Source organism: Diadema antillarum, unplaced genomic scaffold (assembly GCF_040938485.1).
Source record: "Diadema antillarum isolate AM-2024a unplaced genomic scaffold, OU_Dant_1.0 seq00001096_RagTag, whole genome shotgun sequence".
Taxonomy (NCBI): Eukaryota; Metazoa; Echinodermata; class Echinoidea; order Diadematoida; family Diadematidae; genus Diadema; species Diadema antillarum.
Genome location: NW_027271913.1, coordinates 324,968 through 344,706, shown reverse-complemented (window position 1 = coordinate 344,706; position 19,739 = coordinate 324,968). Strand labels below are relative to the sequence as shown.

The following is a 19,739-nucleotide window of genomic DNA, read 5'->3' as shown; positions in this document are numbered from 1 at the left end:
AATGAAGTATGTTGTAAAATCGATGGAAATTTGGTACGATACTTCTGTGTAACTCTGGTAACATTCACCTGGTTGGTTTCCTCATCAAAGACATAAATTGGCGACTTGTGATCGAGAGCATTGTTTGCAAAACACAGCCAGGTCTTGTCTCGCCAAGAGAGATGAGCGACAGAGTAGGCACCGTGGGTTATTATCTTTTGGAAGACATCAAAGTCTTGTGTGGTGTCGTTGAACTGGAATATGATGGAACTCGTATCCGTGTCATCTGGAGAGCACATTGCAGGCACATGTCAGAAGTCATTTTTGAGCTTGGATGTAGCTAAAGTCGTTCATCACTGCACCATAGTATCCTGACTACATAAATTGAGTCCAAAAACAGTTAACACCTCCATGTAGAGAAAAGTGGAAAAACAGTTGATTTATTGGGCAAAACATGAAATTTACTTTACACAAGATGTGACAAGTAGATTTGGCATGCATCCAATTTAAGAGCAGGTTTAGCTTCTCATAAGAATTCAATGGAAAAAAAAAAGAGGAAAAATCCTAATATGCTGTCAAATATTTACTCTATAGGTTATTAATGAGGTTAGGTTGCTTTTGTTCATATGGAATGGTAAAATGAAGAGCAAGAATGGTTCAGACTTACGATTTTCATCATCCATGAAATCTCCTACAGCAAGAAAGAGATTACCATCCATCTCAAACATGGCTGCCCCCAAAGCGTGAGGGGTTTCCAGAGTGACATTGAAATCCTCATCCTCCAACTTCAGCACGGTTAGGACGTTGACCTTCTCATCGTGATGCTCATCGCATTGTCCCGTCTGCTGACTGGGGAGGAGGACAATGAATGTATCGCCACGGTAACTGTAGAGATACGCTAAGGTGGCTGCAGGCAGTAGGTCTTCCAGAATAAGAACGCATGAAATCCAGTCTGCAGGGCACAGGTAGAGCTGTGTTCCAATGCAGCGATCAACAGCAGAATGATACGATTCCGCAAGGCTGAGAATGGTGTCACCGCCCTCTAATGTCACGGAATGGAAATGTCCCGCAGCAGGATTCTCAATGTCCGCTACGTCTTCCCAGTGTGTTAACACAAGAGGTTGTTCTGAAATGAGATTTTAAGTTGCTGTTGGTTACCTTCAGCTTCAGGGGTTTTGTGATGTAATGTAATACATTGTACATATTTATGCAGATTTGACTGTTCAATACTGAAGAGGCACTTCATTTACTTTGGTTTTTATTTTCTTTTGGCAGTCATGCTATTTTGAGCTGTACTTTGTGAAGCAGAGATATACACACTCGCTGCCTGGAACAACTCTTTCTCATCTCAAACACCAGGCCTGTCTAACACAGATGTGAACTTCTAACCCATTGAAGATGGATTGATTTTGCTACAACACGCATTTCCCATAGACACCAGCCCAAGTATACTCAGGACTCGTTCTCAATGGGCTAAGTATGCATCAAGAGAGAGAATGAAAGAGAGATAGAACTTTCTCCCTGTGTCCATATGATGTTTGTATCAATGGGTTCAAACAGCCAAGAACTTTGGGTACCATGCTGTACGTACTGACATTTGGTATTAACATCTCTACAAACTCAACTCTCTATAAAACAAAAGCTCTCAAGCTGGTAGTCCAAACCCTGCTCAGAATGAAAGCAATGTTTTTAGATTCTAATTGAATATGTATATTTTGATTTAAAAAGAAAAAAAAAACTTTGGCAGGACTATATGACTTGGATGAAACTTGGATGAAAATGGCAACACATCTGGATGATGTGTTGCCATGGAGACTGATATCTATCATCCTCACCTCCTAGTGATGACTGCATGCTGGCAGCTGAGATGCATTGGTCTCTCATGGAGGTGTTGAGACTGGCCAGGGAGGAGTCAAAGTTTGAGGTGGAGGTGTCATAGCTTGAAGACAGAAGGCCCACGTCTACACAGTTCACCAACCCTGTAACATCAGTGTCTGTTTCTATGGTGATGGCTGATTCGAATGTCTGCCAGAGAGTGCAGAAGCGACAGTAGAACTTTGAAGATTTGTCATGATTTTATGAATAAGACAGAAATAGAAATGAATATGATATTATCAACAATAGTCAAGCCACAGTTAAAAATAACCATGTCTCTGACAATCTGTACACAAAGGGTCATATTTGAATCAAAAGAGCAAACATTTTCAGGGGAAGAAATATTTGCATATCTATTAGGCACCCTGCCAGTTACTTAAGTTGACACAATTTACAGCCGAATCAGTGAGATCAATACCTTCTCATATTCTCTTCACTGTAAACAAAAGCTATGTTTTGGTCTTTAAACTACAAAGTATTTCCAAGGTGTTAAAATACACTCCTATCAAAATTACATTTAAATTATATATGAAGGACACTGGAAAATTTGACCGCTGATGCATTTTCTAACCTTTTGTCCATCAATAGAAAATGATCCCTCGTTGAGAACAACTTTCTGAGAAAGAGCCACTATGTCGACATCATTGATCTCGGCAGAGTCCAGGTCTTCGGTGACGATGATATTAGCATCAAAGTCTTTTGTTCCTGTGATGACCGCATTGTCAGAGATGGTCACCAGATCTCCCCCAACATCGATGTCATTCAGTGTTCCATCGATGTCCACATCACCTGGACATCAGGAGAAGGAATTGAGATATGAAGCACACCATCAATCAACATGAGAGCTAAAACTGTCTCGTTCTTAGAGAGGGAGAGAGTTGGATGGGACAAAGATTCCATGACATTTGCTCCTGCGGCAATTGCTCCGAAATATTTGCATGCTTTATAGCCAAACATAAATTCTACCCATAAACATAACCCTAACCCTAATTTTTATCCTCACATCAAATTAAAGGGGAAGGCTAGTAACTGATCAGTGGGAATCAGTGGAAATGCTGGGAGATGATTGTTCCAATCCTTATGGGATTCATTCAAGGGTACATTGTATATCTATTGTTGTGTGAAAATTACTTGTTTCAGAACGGTCTCATATTCAAGTAATGTGCAGTTTAATGCCCCGTCACTGACCAGGGACGCTTACCTGGAAACATTAAACTGCACATTACTTGAATATGAGACCATTCTGAAGCAAATGATTTTCACACAACAAAAGATATATAATGTACTCTTGAATGAATCCCATAAGGATTGGAACAATCATCTCCCAGCATTTCCACTGATTCCCACTGATCAATTACTAGCCTTCCCCTTTAAACATATAACCCTATCACAACCCTAACCTTAAGTCCTGAGAGAAATAAGATTGGAATAATTGTCGCAGGAGAAAATGATGTGTCACCGTTCCAAAGTATTAAGAAGGATTAGAAAACTTACATCTCTATTGCATCTGATTAAATAAGCTTACCCGGCTTTCCTTTTACATATATATCCAATTGTTGTAAGTCAAAGAGAGAGAGAGAGAGAGAGAGAGAGAGAGAGAGAGAGAGAGAGAGAGAGAGAGAGAGAGGGAACATCGAAGAGAGCTGATAAATATTATGTAAAGATTAAGTCGTTATTATTGCGTACAGATATTTTCACGATTGAGGAGGTCCGGGACATTTTCATGATATGCACTAGTGGATTGACACCGAGGCCATGGTCAGTGCACCATTACCCTAGCGCATGGCGACATTTCATCATGTTGTTTGATTTACAGTTCAGCTGTAATTCATGAAATTGAGAAATTTGAACCCTCACAAGAATAACAGCTACAGTACAAAACAGTACATAATGATAACCTGCAAAAAATCCACCATTATGCCCCCTCCCCCATCCCCAATCTGGAACAATTGCCGTTACCATCAGTAGTTACAGCAACTGCAGTTACCATGGCAAAAGGCAGTTGCTCAAAACTAATTGGTTAGTACTGGCTGTCGCCATAGAAAAAGCTATTGCACATCATTATAATTGTAAAGATTGTTGAAAAATGGGTCCCCAGTTGATTAACATGTAATGACTGAATGCCCTTTTACCATTTGCTGTGAAGTCCGCCAGAGTCCATGTCCCAGTGATGGTTTGAGCGGTGGAGTACGTCACTCTCTCTGAGATGAGAGTAGCGAGGTTGACATCATCCACGGTCCCTCCCACCGTCATGTCCCCGTTGACACGGAAACCAGCCTGGAAACGGGTGCAGCCTGATATGGTCTGCTCTCCGCTCTTTAGGACAGCATATTCCGACAAGTCGATGTTATCGGTTGTACCTGGGGAAGAGAGAATAACATTTCAAATCCCACAGGTTTGGTTTTTCTGACATGTTTGTTAGAAGCGAGGTCAGTACTTGGATGCTGAAAAACAGAGGGCAATATTTTGTAAAATCTGATATAGCATATATTCTTCCCTCTAACCTGCATGAATAATTTCTTTAGAGAATAAAGCTGTCGAGAAAGAGAAGATTATAAAACTGTGTTTGATGATGAAAAAGGTACTGACAACGAAATTAGGATACCATAGGAGAATGCTTATTGTCTGATATTGAAATTAAAGTAGGTGTGTCATATGTACATCTGATGAGAAATAATTTGCATATACAACTTACATATGCAACATGTGAACAGTTTTTGCTGATAAGACAGCATGGACATTCACACCTGGTATAGCATGGACTCCAACATATTATAGTACTAGGTACAACTTTAGGAAAACCTATTGTTTAGTGTGGACACTGAACAGGCAACTCCAAATTTTACTCAAGATTTACCATCAATACTGAGACATTTCTGGAGCACAACATTGTCATCAAAGACAACATTGCCTGTGATCTCTTGCTCTGTTGAAGCCAGGACAGTGGTGGTCAGAACATTGCTGAGTGTCGTCCGGTCCAAAGTGACTGTCAGAGTGAGATCATCCTCAAATGTCATGTCGGTCATTATGATGACCGCTTCGGAGTCAAAGACCACAGTCCCCGTGATATCCTTATAGAACAAAGAATGCAAAAAAGTGATAGGCAAGATGAAAGACTACAATGTTACCTTATATTCAGCATACAGCTGACATTTCAAAATGTTTTGGTTTAACGGCTTACTACCACTGTTGATCAAATTGACAGGATGAATATTAATTACCTTTTGTATGTTTCTACAGATAAATGATGCAATATAAATGATGTTCATAATATCATAATCATCCTCATCATCATCATCATCATCATCATCATCAACATCAACATCATCATCATCATCAGGAATTTGAAATCAAATTAAAATATGAATGCAGACAGTGTCTATGCCACGGACGTACAGGGTATGAACTAGAAATGCTCATACTCTTAACATAAAGGTTTTTTCTCGGAATGTACTGTAAATCCCGAAATTTTCCCATGCATGAAGCTTTTGAGAATTTGCAAGGAGCCAAGGTTTGCCAAATGCATGTGACAGTATTTGTCTGTACAATGCATTGAATGTCAGTGGCGATTCACAAAAATTTCACGCCATAAAGTAGACCATCAGCTCCAATTTGCGAGAGTTTCATGCAGTGAAAGTTCTGGTTTTACGGTATATCCTTGCACTCAACAACTTTATGGAATGGGAAAAATTTCTTTTCTAAACTCACAAAATTCTCACTGAGCAAGACTGCATCCTGAAGGAGATTGCCGATGTTGACTCCTCCTATGTTTGCTTCCGTATCCAGGTTACCAGAGATGGTGACACCACCACTAAACACCGTCCTCACTGAGATGTCATTACTCTGAGTGGAGACGAGAACTCTGTCTGCTAGATCTAGACAGAAGGCAGGAAAATGAAAACTAGATTTAACACACCTTGGCCTTGCAATGCAGCACTTCGCTTAAAATCCTAATCGTGCATAAAAACCTAATCTTCCATGGTAAGGATATCTACCCTTTAAGATGACAAGTGTCGCCAGGAACATCTAATCGTGGCAAGCAAGGCTTACACCCTCCTACACACCAGACACGTACGTACATGTACATGCCTTGTTACACACAACAGATACCCTGATACTGCCAAATAATGTAACTGATTGTTTCTTACTACTTACTCTAAAATGGATGAGAATGATAAGTATGTCAACAGAAGAAAAAAAAAAGTAATAATCTTGTAATTAACTCTTTATTTGCCATGATGGAAACCCCCTGTGTGCCACGTTACTCTGAGACACGAAGGTAGTCATGCTTTCATAAAGAATTCTGTTTTTCCAATCTATATAAATTCTACAAATTTCTGTTAAGCTTGGCATAATAGTAAGTAAAGTTGAAGAGGAATGCCAAGCTTTGCTTTGATATAAATTATATGACAAATTTATTTCTGTTTATATTTTTAATAACCAGTTGCTACATTACTGTAAAGGCATGACTTCTGCACATAAAACCGTGAGAGAAACTTAGAATTTACACGCAAATTTAGTTGGGAACACCGCTTGATAGTCAATCACCACATAGAATGCAAGCTGTTTGTAAAAGGAACAGAAGGGCGAGAAAAGCTTTCATTGTACTGCAGGATAAGGCTATTTATCAATCGGTTTACACGAATTAGTGCGTTTGAGCGGAATATGCAAAGTTGGCATGCCGTCGACTGAGTGGGACGTGCGAACATGGCACATAAAGAGTTCAAAAATACACAATTCGAAAGTGAATACGAAATAGCAGTAATAATGTTCTCTGACAGTGGTCATTTCTGTCAAATTTATTGAATCATAGCATAACTTAAAACTTCAAAGCTTGCAGTTGAAATGTATCAAGTAAATAGAAGCCAAATGTGTACTGTGTGAAGTACTGCCAGTCAATCTAGTCATATCGGTGCTAATAAGCACAGAATGTTAAGAGCAGCAAAGTAAATATTACTGGATCAATGACATCGTCACATAATAAAAAATAAAAAAAATTAGAAACTCCACCTATTATATACACATACAGGCCTAAGTCAAATAATGCTTTACATGCTCCAAAGCCTTTGACCATATTGAATTTCTATGCACACCTCCAACAGTATCATTTTTTTCATGATTCAATTCTTACCTGATACATCCACACCATCCACCAGTCCTAAAGGCTCGATTACGATGTTGTTGTGGACTGTGATAGAAGGGAATGATTTGGCTCCATCTACAACCTGGTCTGCTCCTGTCAGGCGAACAACTGTGTTGCTCAACTAGAATAGAAAATAAAAGTGAGCAAAGACATGCATGGGCTTAACATATCACCAAGAGCACTTAATGGATATGATATCTATCAGACATTCACTGGTGACAATACTTGAGTATGATTGATCCTACTGTGTACCTAAAGACACCCTGTTCAAAAATAAGAAGTACAAGAGGACATCATGATTGATCACTGAGGCAAATCTTTTATTAAGTCCTCAGCAGTTTTAGCTACAAGGACCATAATGATGAATTCCTCTATAGGAGGACATAAGACTTTGATTCAAGATTTACCATGTGTAGACAGACTCTACCGAATATCAAACATAAAGTAACAGTGATGCATCCATCGCATCTGTGCATGCTACTGTATGATAAAATACTTCCTTTTCATATTCATAAACATGAATATCCAGTCATGGAACAAGAAGCACTCCTTCTTTTCAGTGGGAATTAACTGTTACACTTAAAAGAAACACAGTCAAGAAATATTCAACTGTTCACGTTCCATTCATGAAAAAATAAACCCACTGTACAGATGGGCACTGAATGTTGCACATGAATTCACAAACCTCAACAATATCAACAGTATTGATGTCGCCTGTAACAGTAGCGTCACCCTCTACATCAAAGTCATCTACGAATGTGATGGCAACATTAATGCCTTCATCACTGCTCAGGAGGAGAAAGTCACTCGGATCAACATTATCTAGAGTTTTCCCTGCCGCCAGCTTCAGATCAGCTTGATGGAAGAATAAAAAAAAAGGAGAAACATTGCAAATCTGTTCACAAGAAAGGGTCAGCATCAGTGATGTACTTATGGGTTTGAGCTGTAAATTGCAAATCACGTTTACAAGCGACAAACAATTACTTAATTGTGGTATGGAATGGCAACACATAAATTAGCAATTAGCATTTGAAAAAGTGCAGCAAATGCACATCAGTTTAAGTGAAAAGGTGCAAAATAGAACTTCTGAAATCTATGTTAGTCAAGATTGGGGGAAAAGAAATCCGGAATGAACAAATTTTGGAATTACACTGTATGTTTCACATCAAGACACTTGGTGGAATCCAGATAAAAACTGCACTGAAATAAACAAAGCTGAAGAAACTCACCAAGATAGAGTGATTGTGTGAAGGTCTTGTGACCAGAGATGACTTGTTCAAACTCCTTGGAGAGGTAGACTTCCTCAAACTTGGTCATGTTGACACCGTTCACCAGACCGTTCACATCGACATCACCATCTACATCCATTCCTCTGTGAGGTGAAACAAATCAGCAGGTGTCATCATTTGTGAGCAAGCATACACACACTCACACACACACACTCACACACACACACACACAAACACACATACACATAAAAACGGTGGAAAATACCCATGGTTCATGAAGAAAAATGGCAGAACGAACATCAAGAACAAGAAGAGTCACTGATATGCGAAGTCTTAGAATTGGCAGTCTTAACTATACACTGGACTAAAAACATTTCCTCATAAAATGTTCCCTGAAGTCTTGGATTAGCAGTCTTAATTTAAATTGAACTACAAAACATTTAGTTCATATATTGAATGTTCCCTAGTTCTCAGGTGTAACATAATGATAATAACAATAAAAGCAATGTACTTTCTTTCTTTTTTTTATACTGTTGATGTGTGTTTTTGTAATTAGTCCTAATTTCTAGATGTTCTCTACACACTGCATGCACACTTCATTTTTAAAATTACAAGTAAAATTTAGAGCACGCTGCATGAAGATGGTTTATCTTTTATCTGTGACTGAAGTGGTAACACACAACGACACTTGGTTTACACTGAAGAAAGAGAACTTGATTGATTATGACAAACGTTGTTCAGGTTGAACTCTACAATCTCCTTTCTCCAATATTTAAGGAAATAATTTCCCTAAATCTTGTTTATTCAAAATGATTAGGGTGTGGTCACAGACGTAGCCAAACTGAAGAATATGCATGCTTACCCTGAGAAAGTTTTCTGGCCTCTGATTGGTCCAGCTGTGATCTTAGATATTACAGTCTCAGCCTTTTCAGCAAAGTCTAGTGAGTTGACTTGGTTTGTGACAGACACGTCTTGGTTGAAGTGAACATTGGAGGTAAGCGTCTTGTCTCCTGCAATGGGCAACAGTTTACAGAATTTGTGTAATAATCAGCATTTATGATGCATCAGATTTGTTATTATGAACATCTTTATTATGTGAAAGAAAGAAAGATATTATTCAGAGGGGTGAAGGTTCAGGTGCAAGTTTCTTCACTTTGCCTCCCTCTACAAATTAAATTTGTTTAAGATCACAACTGCTGATCTGTAAATTAACAAACATGTTGGAAGAGGAACCAGTGGGACTCAAACCTGTCATCTACTTCTTTCCGGGCAGCGACACTACCACCAGGCTGTCCATGGTTGCCGGCAGTGACACGATGAACATGGAACAAATACCCAAGCTCTGAAATTCCGACATTGTTATGTTAAGTAGTCAAGGCAGACAAGGCATTTTAAAATGAAAGAAAGAAAGATATCATTCAGAGGGGTGAAGGTTCAGGTGCAAGTTTCTTCACTTTGTCTCCCTCTACAAATTAAATTTGTTAAGATCGCAACTGCTGATCTGTAAATTAACTGGTTCCTTTTCCAACATGTTTGTTAATTTACAGATCAGCAATTGCCATCTTAACAAATTTAATTTGTAGAGGGATACAAAGTGAAGAAACTTGCACCTGATCTTTATTATGTCTCAGGGAGTGACATATGAGGGCTCATATGCCTCTGGAAAATAGCAAAGAACTTTACTTTTGTGAGCCCTGGCCCATGTGTCATTCCTTTACATTTTACATATACCTTTGTATGAATGTTACACACATATTGTAATTGTATGGCCAAATAAATAATAATCATAATTATTATGGTAATTATAACTCATGACAATCTGAGGAAATCTTTTTGTTGAAATGATCATTATGTCATCATCAAATTGTATTGACTGTTCACTGCACTCCTTATACTGAAGAAATATCAGCTGTAATTGTTTAAATTCATCAATACTTGCACACAAAGTCAAGAAATTGGAGGGCTGAAAGATCAGAGATACATGTACATGTATATGGTAACTAGACCTGATTTATGCAAGACAACAGTTTGATGGTAAATCCATCGTGATATTCCATAAGTATCAGAAACATACTTTTAAAGGAATATTTACCACTTCATTGAACTCACTACTTTCCAATAAATGTATAACCCAACTCTATGTGCAGAAAATATTACATGCCTTCAATGGAGATAGGAGTTCCTACAATAACCCTTGACATTGCACAGAGGGGAAAAATTCTCACTACTTTGAGAGAGCCGTGGCTTGTGACAACACTAATCTAAACACGATAATTACATGGTGGTCAAACTCTTTATAAATCTAATAATAAAGCATTCCATTAAAAGACAGTCTGTGCATCTACAATATGTGAGCAGTAACTTGTTATAAATCTCTTTCTTTGTTTCTCTTTGGCCACTTTGCTGTTAACCCGTTGACGATGAGTCCTGAGTATACTCGGGCAAGTGTCTATGGGAATGTACACGAAGGAAAATGAAACTCAACGGGTTAAGGTATTAGAGTGTCACCTGCTATTGACTGAGTTCCATCAAGGTAGACAGCAGTGGAGGTTAGAGTGGCCAGGTTGACTCCATCAACTGTACCAGTTACTGAGATAGCACCATTAACTGAAAAAAAAAAAATTAAAATATTCATGAGATATACATGGTACATTTATAAACAATGGTAGAAAACATTATAGATCAGACATCACACCTCAATCATTGGAGTGCTTAAATGTCAGGTATCTTAATAGAAATAATGTTTGCAACAATCATGACCTCTTGGAAAAGTTTTGTGTAACCACAGTATCAGTTAGACATTAATGTCTTTTTGTAAAAATGACTTTCAGTTGCAATGGTTATGAGACCATCAATGAATATACTGCAATATCTCGACTTATTGTGACTGATTAACAAATTGCCACACACGACGTATTGTGACTGATTTGTTAATCAGTTGCAATAAAAACAACTCGACAGAAGAATTTCATGAATTTGAATATCTTTACTTGTTGCGAGATGCCTATAGCGTAACTTTCATTTCAAGAGAAATCCACACAAACCCAGTAATGTAACAAATGCAAAACACACTCAAGTTGGACATCTTGTCAGTGCCTACTAATCATCTATAAATCAACGTTTATTATTGTAAGAGTGTCAAATTGGTCAACAATACATTTGTATGCATTCAGTTTCCCTTTTAGTTTTCCAGAGTTTATTTTCCATACACGCCCCTCACCATTTCTTCTCACACTTAGCCTCCCATACATCCCAATTCCTGTCCCCTTCCTCTGTGCTTATACTTTCCAGTACCTTCTTTACTTTCCACTCACCTCCATACTTTGTGAATCTTTGCTTCTGTTCCCATTCATGTTTAAGTTTAGCTCATAATCACCTCATCTTTACTTTCCATTGGTTCTTTCTTTGACCTCAGGTCACACTCTTCTTTAGAGCCTCTTGATCGGTTTGTGTACTCACGATTGAAATATATTAATGGAAAGAACCCAGTGGGTTCTGAACAAAGAACAGTCTACCACAGGAAGTCACTGAGAGAGGACCTCCTTCTTCTGTCTCTCCTTTGCCCTGAATGTTTGTTGGAAATTAAATGAATGTTGCCCAGCTTGTGAAGTGTCTGAGTGACTAGCTTGATGATTTGGACACCAAGATGAGTGTTACATTATGAACACACAGAGGATCCTAGCCATAGAATCTCACCTGCCAAGGTAGGAAATGACTTCCGACCAGCCACGGTGCATTTATTGCCATTTGACGTCAGCAAAGCCTGGCTGTAGAGATTGTTAATATTCACATCATCTAAAGTCCCAGTGACAGTCAGGCTGACCGTTCCCATTAAGGTGTTCACAGGAAGAGATGGCTGGTTAAAAGTCTTGCAGCCTGAGGGAGGAGAATTCCATCAATAAATAGGTCTAAAATCACTGACTGAAATATCAAAGTCTTCCATTATGGCTTTATAATAAAGTCCTTTTAGCAATAACAAACCTGGTTGAATGCTGCTAAATACATATTTGATGTAGAGAAACAGAACATTACAGAACAGCAGTAAAGTTATGCCCTAAACATAAGAGTAATGTTTTAATCATTTTTATCATGACCTCGTCTTATTTTCTTCTAAATTCATGAATATATATGTAAATACATATGACGTATATGTGTAATATATATATGTAAATATATGATATCTTTTCATTTTTGAAGCGCCATGAGCACTGAAAAGTGGACCTGTGCGCTATACAAGTAGCCACTATTATTATTATTATTATCATTATTATGCTCAATATAAACAAATTAAAAGTAATCTATGTCCACAAACATTATCTAATGAAGGTATGAAGGATTACAACCATACAATGTACTTCATGCAGTACAAATGACAGTTTGGCCAATTGCCCTGGCAACCAGCGATATGCACCTGGAATCACCACAATCTTTATATCATGTTATATGATTTTCTGTCTGTATTCTATGTCCGCTCGTATTTTATGTTGAATTGCCGAATGAATGAATGAATGAATGAATGAATGAATGAATGAATGAATGAATGAATGAATGAATGAATGAATGAATGAATGAATGAATGAATAAATAAATAAATGAATGAATAAATGAATAAATAAATAAATAAATAAATGAATAGATAAATAAATAAATAAATAAATAATAAGATAAATAAATGAATAAATAAACAAACAAATAAATAAATAAATAAATAAACAAATAATAATAACAAAATTCCACTTCACTGATTTCCTTTCCACTTTGCATCTGAACCACACCACAGTGCACACGAAGTTTAAAAAATTCCAGTCTTTTCACCCCATGGATAGTGAACATGGTGAAAAACTGTGAACACTCACTAATTGATTCTCTCACCTGATATTGTTTGTTCTCCTGCTAGGAGTAGAAAGTCATCAGGAATAGTGTATCCATTCACAGTCCCAGTCACTGACACGTCTCCACTGACAGTCAATGCATTATTAAATGTGATGCCAGTTGTAGACACAGATTGTGCTCCAGATTTTTTCAGGATCTAAACGGACAACAAAAAAAAGTTTAATAATGCAATCTACAAATGCAACGCTATGTCATGCAAACCGGCAAAATAACTATGGCTATAGAGAGGATATTTTTCATTGTGTTAGTGACTGACTTCCTGCATTCAATGTTTTGAGGCTCCATTTGAGAATCACATAGGCCTGTTTGAAGTCATTCTGTCAATATATTAAAGGGGAAAAAATTTTCCATTAAACTAATCATGTTTCAGCAGACAACAATCAAGTAAATGAAAAAAAAAAGAAAAAAGGAAGAGTTAGCAAACAGACATGACCACTCGGGGCAATTTTAAACTTCAAAATTACATTCTCTGCTGAATCATATTGTTCCTCAATCTAGCTGTCCAAAGACAAAAAATCAAATTACATTTCACTTTTCACTCACACTTGTATCAAAGGCTGATAGATCCTTGCCGTTCACTGTCTTTGAACTTGCCATATTCAGATTACCAGTCACGTCAAGAAGTGCTGAGAATGTTTTCAGACCTGCAGTAAACAAAATCAATACAAATTTTGATTTTTTTTTTTTTGGAGGCATATTCTATGATAACATAAAAATGAACACTTAATTCACCAATCAGAACAACCTTGAAGTATTCATAAATCTTTAGGAGTGTAACAGAAGTTTGATTTTCTTCATGTTCTTCTTATTAGCATTTACCAAATAATATACATTGTATCACTTATTGTGATGTAGAAAAACATAACCTTGTCTGAATCTCAGGGGGAAAAAATGGCTTGCAATAATCTTGAATAAACAGATGATCTGTTTATTTCAGAAGCACGACAATAATATCATGCTACAAATCATTGTCATATTCATGTTGCGATTAATGTACTCTCCTTTTAGACAAAAGGAAGGAGCATATTGTGACAAGACCTTGTATCTAAAAAGGAGAAATGGGAAAAAAACATAATATTGGGAAAGGTACTCACCAGAGATTGAATCTGCAGTAGACAAAAGGACCAAACTTTCTGGAATTGATAATGTATCTATCGTATCCTGCAGTGTAGCATCACCAGACACTTCAATGGAACTCTTGATATCAACTGCCACATCAAAACTCTGAGATTCGGACATCAGCAGCACATCAGTGTACAGGACATCCATGTCAACATCATTGATGGTACCACCAACAGACAGGTCTCCAGAAACTTGAGAAAATGAAAGGCAAACAAAAGCCTGAACATTGCAACACATCACCCTAGTGTCATAAAATATACACGGTAAATTATAGGCCACCCTGACACTTGGATGTACATGTATCTGGGTCTGTGCATCACTTGCGCATTGGCATTGAGACCACTTTGTGGCAACACAGGAAGCAATCTTGGCAACATACTGGCACACACGACTAAATTTTGAAGCAACTTTTGCAAACCTTTCTTGAACTATACACAACCTAGGTGCAAACTATCTGTTCCAGCACATACCGTATGTGGAGCAGTGCAGGCATACATGAACAATCTAAACTAGGCCTTGTGACTCCCCCCATGTACTGAATACCCTGAGACTACATCCTAATAGAGAACAGCAATGAATTTGAATAAGTCAGAATTTCAGCATATTGCAAGTACCACTCTGATCCTATGAAGAATTAGTCACAGTTTTTTTTTAATTATTATTAAAAGTTCATTAATATAATAAGCTCTACTGCGTAGTATGTTCAGATATGCTTTCTTTGGTTTGGTTTGGCCCAAGTCATACATGTAAACTTGGGGCTTGTATAGGAGTATATATCAATTTGTAGTGAAGAGACTAACTTGTAAGGAGCTTTGTGAAGGTCTTAGCACCAGCGATGGTTTGGGAGTCCTGGTCAATTCTAGCAACAGATGCAGCATACACACTGAGGTCTACACCATCCACAGTTACACCATCATCAGCATAGGTGTAACCATTCACGACAATGTCTTCTTCAAATATGACCAGGCCTGAGATAGAGTAGGCAAATCAACATTTTCATTCAAAAGCGGACTCAGATAACAAGCAAAGATAATAAAATTGTCTGTAAAAATGTGTGTACGGTCAGACAAATTAAACAATGTGTTTGGCTATATATGAGAGTGCTACGTATCTGAAATGGTTCTGCGTAACATTACATATCAAATGAATATTACACAATCTGTTATCAACTACATTCCCTTCTTCAATTTTTGGGGGATCTAGCTCCAATTTTATGATATTCACAGAGCTTATTCTTCATTTTTGTAAATGTATACATCCCAACATGCTTTTTATGCCTGCATTACAGGAAAATGTCTTTCATTACTCTGAAAAAAGTTTCAATATCTTCTTTGCAAACAATACTGATGATGAAAGAAAGATATTCAGAGGGGTGAAGGTTTAGGTGTAATTTTCTTCAATTGTCTCCCTCTACAAATTGAATTTGTTAAGATCGCAACTGCTGATCTGATCTAACTTACAGATCATCCGTTGCAATCGTAACAAATTTAATTTGTAGAGGGAGACAAATTGAAGAAACTCACACCTGAATACTGATGATATGGGGAAAAAAAAAACCCACAGGGTAGCGATATAAGAGGAATATCTCTACTGTATTACCAGTTCATGACCAAAATGATAATTTTGGGAGCACACCACTGACGAGAGCAGAGGGTTTGTTGGTAATCACAGTCACACAACCAGTGCTACTGGTGGCAAAGGTAATGAGTGTTTGTGGTAATCACACTATTCTGATAGCTGACTCTTTTCCCCACTGAGACATGCATGTTCATCTTGAATTTTCTATTTTCAAATCACCATTGCATACTTTTTTCTTACCTTGTATTGTCTGGCTGGTGTTGACCAAGACCACTTCTTCTGACAGGTCAATATTGTTGACCTCTCCTTCCACAATGATGTCCTGGTTTGCGGTCACCTTGCCCTCAATCACTGTGATATTGGTAGTTACAGTCTGGTCAGTGGAGAGTGTGAAGAGTTGCTCAGAGATGTCCACTCCATTGACCGTTCCAGTCACATCAATGTTGCCTGATGCTTCAACATCATTCAGAAATGTCTTGCTTGCTGCAAAGAAAACGGGATGACAAGGGAAATTTCATTTCCACTTCAGCTCACACCATAATATGCTTACAATACATAGGCTTGATATTTTGATAGAATCTTCTAAGGTAACTCAGACATTAAAGTAAAAACAAAGAAATGATGCAACTTGACTTGAGAATCTGAATTCCTTGGGTCTTAGGTTGATCATTTACATGCCAACAAAAAATACTTAATCATTAATTTTTAGATATTAAGGAACAACCCACCCGCCCCCCACCAACACTCATACACACAAATATACAAAATGTGAAAGTATACGCATAGACAGAGGAAAAGCACCACAGAGAAGAGAAAGTATGGAATTTTGTGCACAAGTTGTAATTCATTTTGAGCAGTATTACTGGCATTTGAAAAAGGAAAATGCACGCAGAGAAATGAAAAAAAGAGAAAGAGAACGGTAGAACAAAGGTGGGAGATTAAAATAAAAATGAGATTGAGACAGAGAGAGAGATAGAGACAGACAGACAGACAGACAAAGAGGGAGATGACTTCATCCATACAAACCTGTGATTGTCTGAGTAGTGTCCACAAACACAGCATCATTGTAGGCAGCCACAAAGTCCACTCCATTGATCTCATCATTGTCAATGACGACATTGCCATTGATCGTGAGAGGACTGCTGAAGTCCACATCCCCAGTGATTGAACCACCTTCACTCACACTCAGCACTAAGCTGGAAAACTCTGATACATCAACCTGATAACAAGAGAAGGAAATACTATTGATGATGTCATAAAATACCATTGATGTCATAAATATCATTGATGATGTCATGAAATACCATTGATGCCATGAAATACCATTGATGATGTCATAAAATACAAGATTGAAAATAAAAGGTTTTTTTAAGACTACTGCATAACATTGATCCTAGCATTGACATGTTTTTGCAAGAAACACAAACTGACAGAGCGAGATCTCATAGACTTTCAAGAAACAGCATATTAGACATTACTGCCGATACAGTTGAAAATGAAAATATGTTTTTGTCTAGGAAACTTTAAGAATTTTTATATGATTCATTTCAGTGGAGATACCATAAAAATGTCAAGAAATTCAATATTCAGAGTCATCAAAAGCTGAAACTTTGTTGACATTTTGCTCAGAATCTATAATCCATCAGTATGTTTTAATGGCAAGTTCAAAATTTCTGAAAGAACCATTTGCATCATGTCTCCATCGAGAATTTGTGAAAAGGGCACATGATCTTTAAGGGAAGCTACTGGGATATACATATCAAGCATACACTACCCTGATTGATGTAAGATCTCTTTATCATGTTTGGATGGGAGCTGTTGAGACCTCTGTAAGGTAAGTGTTAATACATGTATATATGACCCGCCGTGGCAAAATGCACCCCTTGATTACCGTATCAACAGTTTTTCCACTGGCGACAGCCAAGGGTGTGCTGAGGGTAATGTCTTGGGAGAAGGTCTTAGTCCCAGCTACAGTGGCAGTCCGGCTTGTCAGGACTACGTCAGTGTTAAGGTCAAGACCATTGACGGTACCGTCAACGTCAACGTTGGCATGGAAGTTGACGTTTGCATCAAAAGTTTTCGATCCATCCACAGTCTGGGTGCTACTCTTGTCCATGACATTGGCTGTGTGATTACACAAAAGAAGAGTCAATGACAGTAATGCAACCTCAGTGTCAAAAGAAAAGGTTTACAAAAAATGCTCCATTTGATTATGACATCTGTTGCTAAAAATATATTGTTGAAACAAAGTGCTGTGTACTACAAAACAGTAAATTTGATGCTCATCTGTGTCATTTACATGTGTACCTACTTGATTTCTGTTATCCCAACATTTCAATACTACAAACTTGATAATACTGGAGACATTAAAAAAAAAACATGTTTTGTTGTTTGAGTTTTGTTTTGCCTTTTTTTTTTGCCAGAAATTGCCATGTTCATTGAATATTGGCATTTGATATCATGTCATATTTGCAAAGAAAGTTATTGAATTTTTTAATGTTTGATATTAACCCGTTGAGGATGAGTCCCAAGTATACTCGGGCAGGTGTCTATGGGAAATGCGTGTTGTAGCAAAATCAGTCCGTCCTCAACGGGTTAAAACACCATCAACAGTTATCTGTATCTATGGGTATTTGAGCAACCGTATGACCATAAATTTCACAGTAGATATTACAAGTTTCAGAGCTGCACAAGAGCAAAACAATGAATAACATGCAGTGTGCTTCAACTATGAAAGGGCAAAATAGAAATCATTAGATATAAGTTATCTTTTCTGATATTGGGCTTGGAACATTCTCCTTGGATATAAAGTTTTGAATAGGAATATAACCTATGGAAAGATATCCTGTCAAAACCAAACAACATTGTCCTGATTTCACTGTAAATGACAAACACACTTTGTTCATTTACACACAAAAAATAACACTTTTGATATTTTCTTCCTTTTTCTAACACAGGACAAAGAGAGTACACATATCAAAACATAGCAAAAGCTATATACCCCTGTCAGTACTTTTTTTAATTTGAAAAACAATTGCACACATAACACTCAAATCAAACCACTGCTTAAAGGGGAAGGCTAGTAACTGATCAGTGGGAATCAGTGGAAATGCTGGGAGATGATTGTTCCAATCCTTATGGGATTCATTCAAGAGTTCATTGTATATCTATTGTTGTGTGAAAATGATTTGCTTCAGAACGGTCTCATATTCAAGTAATGTGCAGATTAATGCTCCGTCACTGACCAGGGACGCTAACCTGGAAGCATTAAACTGCACATTACTTGAATATGAGACCATTCTGAAGCAAATCATTTTCAAACAACAATAGATATACAATGAACTCTTGAATGAATCCCATAAGGATTGGAACAATCATCTCCCAGCATTTCCACTGATTCCCACTGATCAGTTACTAGCCTTCCCCTTTAACACTCAAATCAAACCACTGCTTTGTTTGTTTGTTTGTTTGTTTGTTTAAGAATTTGGAATAGTCACTGAGGGTTATGTCCAATATTATACATCATTCTACAATGACCTTACCTGGGACAGATATCCCACCGATCAGCCCACTGACCGTCACAGCTGTTCCAACGGTCAGATCGGCATTAAATGTCACCTGACCAGTCATTGTCTGATCTCCGGTGCTCCTCAAGGCTACGCTGTCAATGTAGGGAAGGTTGACATTACTGATGAGACTGTCGTCTGATGTGAAGGTCCCGGCAGCACCGTTGCCCGTGACGATGGTCTGTGTCGCTGTGGCAGTAACAGGTCCTTTGTGGATGGTGGAAAGGTTTGGTGAAAGTTTACATGATGTAATGAATGTGTGTGTATGTGAATGACACTTCATGAATATTCATACATGAGAATCAAAAGTCAGCTTAAAGGGGATGGCTAGTAACTGATCAGTGGGAATCAGTG

General features: G+C 37.7%; 1 protein-coding gene across 1 annotated transcript in view; it reads right to left on the bottom strand.

Moving 5' to 3' along the window:
* LOC139743536 (uncharacterized) overlaps nucleotides 1–19,739 on the bottom strand; it is a 41,655-nt gene that overhangs the window by 3,273 nt on the left and 18,643 nt on the right. The window contains exons 11-31 of the mRNA XM_071654015.1: nucleotides 19,362–19,592; nucleotides 17,711–17,943; nucleotides 16,846–17,038; nucleotides 16,060–16,302; nucleotides 15,042–15,209; nucleotides 14,214–14,432; nucleotides 13,663–13,763; nucleotides 13,099–13,255; nucleotides 11,923–12,102; nucleotides 10,735–10,833; nucleotides 9,089–9,236; nucleotides 8,227–8,369; nucleotides 7,683–7,852; nucleotides 6,986–7,118; nucleotides 5,563–5,729; nucleotides 4,712–4,925; nucleotides 3,987–4,214; nucleotides 2,426–2,643; nucleotides 1,815–2,004; nucleotides 647–1,105; nucleotides 69–265 (exon numbers count right to left, since the gene is read on the bottom strand). Of these exons, the coding sequence (XP_071510116.1) occupies nucleotides 69–265; nucleotides 647–1,105; nucleotides 1,815–2,004; nucleotides 2,426–2,643; nucleotides 3,987–4,214; nucleotides 4,712–4,925; nucleotides 5,563–5,729; nucleotides 6,986–7,118; nucleotides 7,683–7,852; nucleotides 8,227–8,369; nucleotides 9,089–9,236; nucleotides 10,735–10,833; nucleotides 11,923–12,102; nucleotides 13,099–13,255; nucleotides 13,663–13,763; nucleotides 14,214–14,432; nucleotides 15,042–15,209; nucleotides 16,060–16,302; nucleotides 16,846–17,038; nucleotides 17,711–17,943; nucleotides 19,362–19,592 (4,091 nt within the window). The remainder of the gene's footprint in view (nucleotides 1–68; nucleotides 266–646; nucleotides 1,106–1,814; nucleotides 2,005–2,425; nucleotides 2,644–3,986; nucleotides 4,215–4,711; nucleotides 4,926–5,562; nucleotides 5,730–6,985; nucleotides 7,119–7,682; nucleotides 7,853–8,226; nucleotides 8,370–9,088; nucleotides 9,237–10,734; nucleotides 10,834–11,922; nucleotides 12,103–13,098; nucleotides 13,256–13,662; nucleotides 13,764–14,213; nucleotides 14,433–15,041; nucleotides 15,210–16,059; nucleotides 16,303–16,845; nucleotides 17,039–17,710; nucleotides 17,944–19,361; nucleotides 19,593–19,739) is intronic.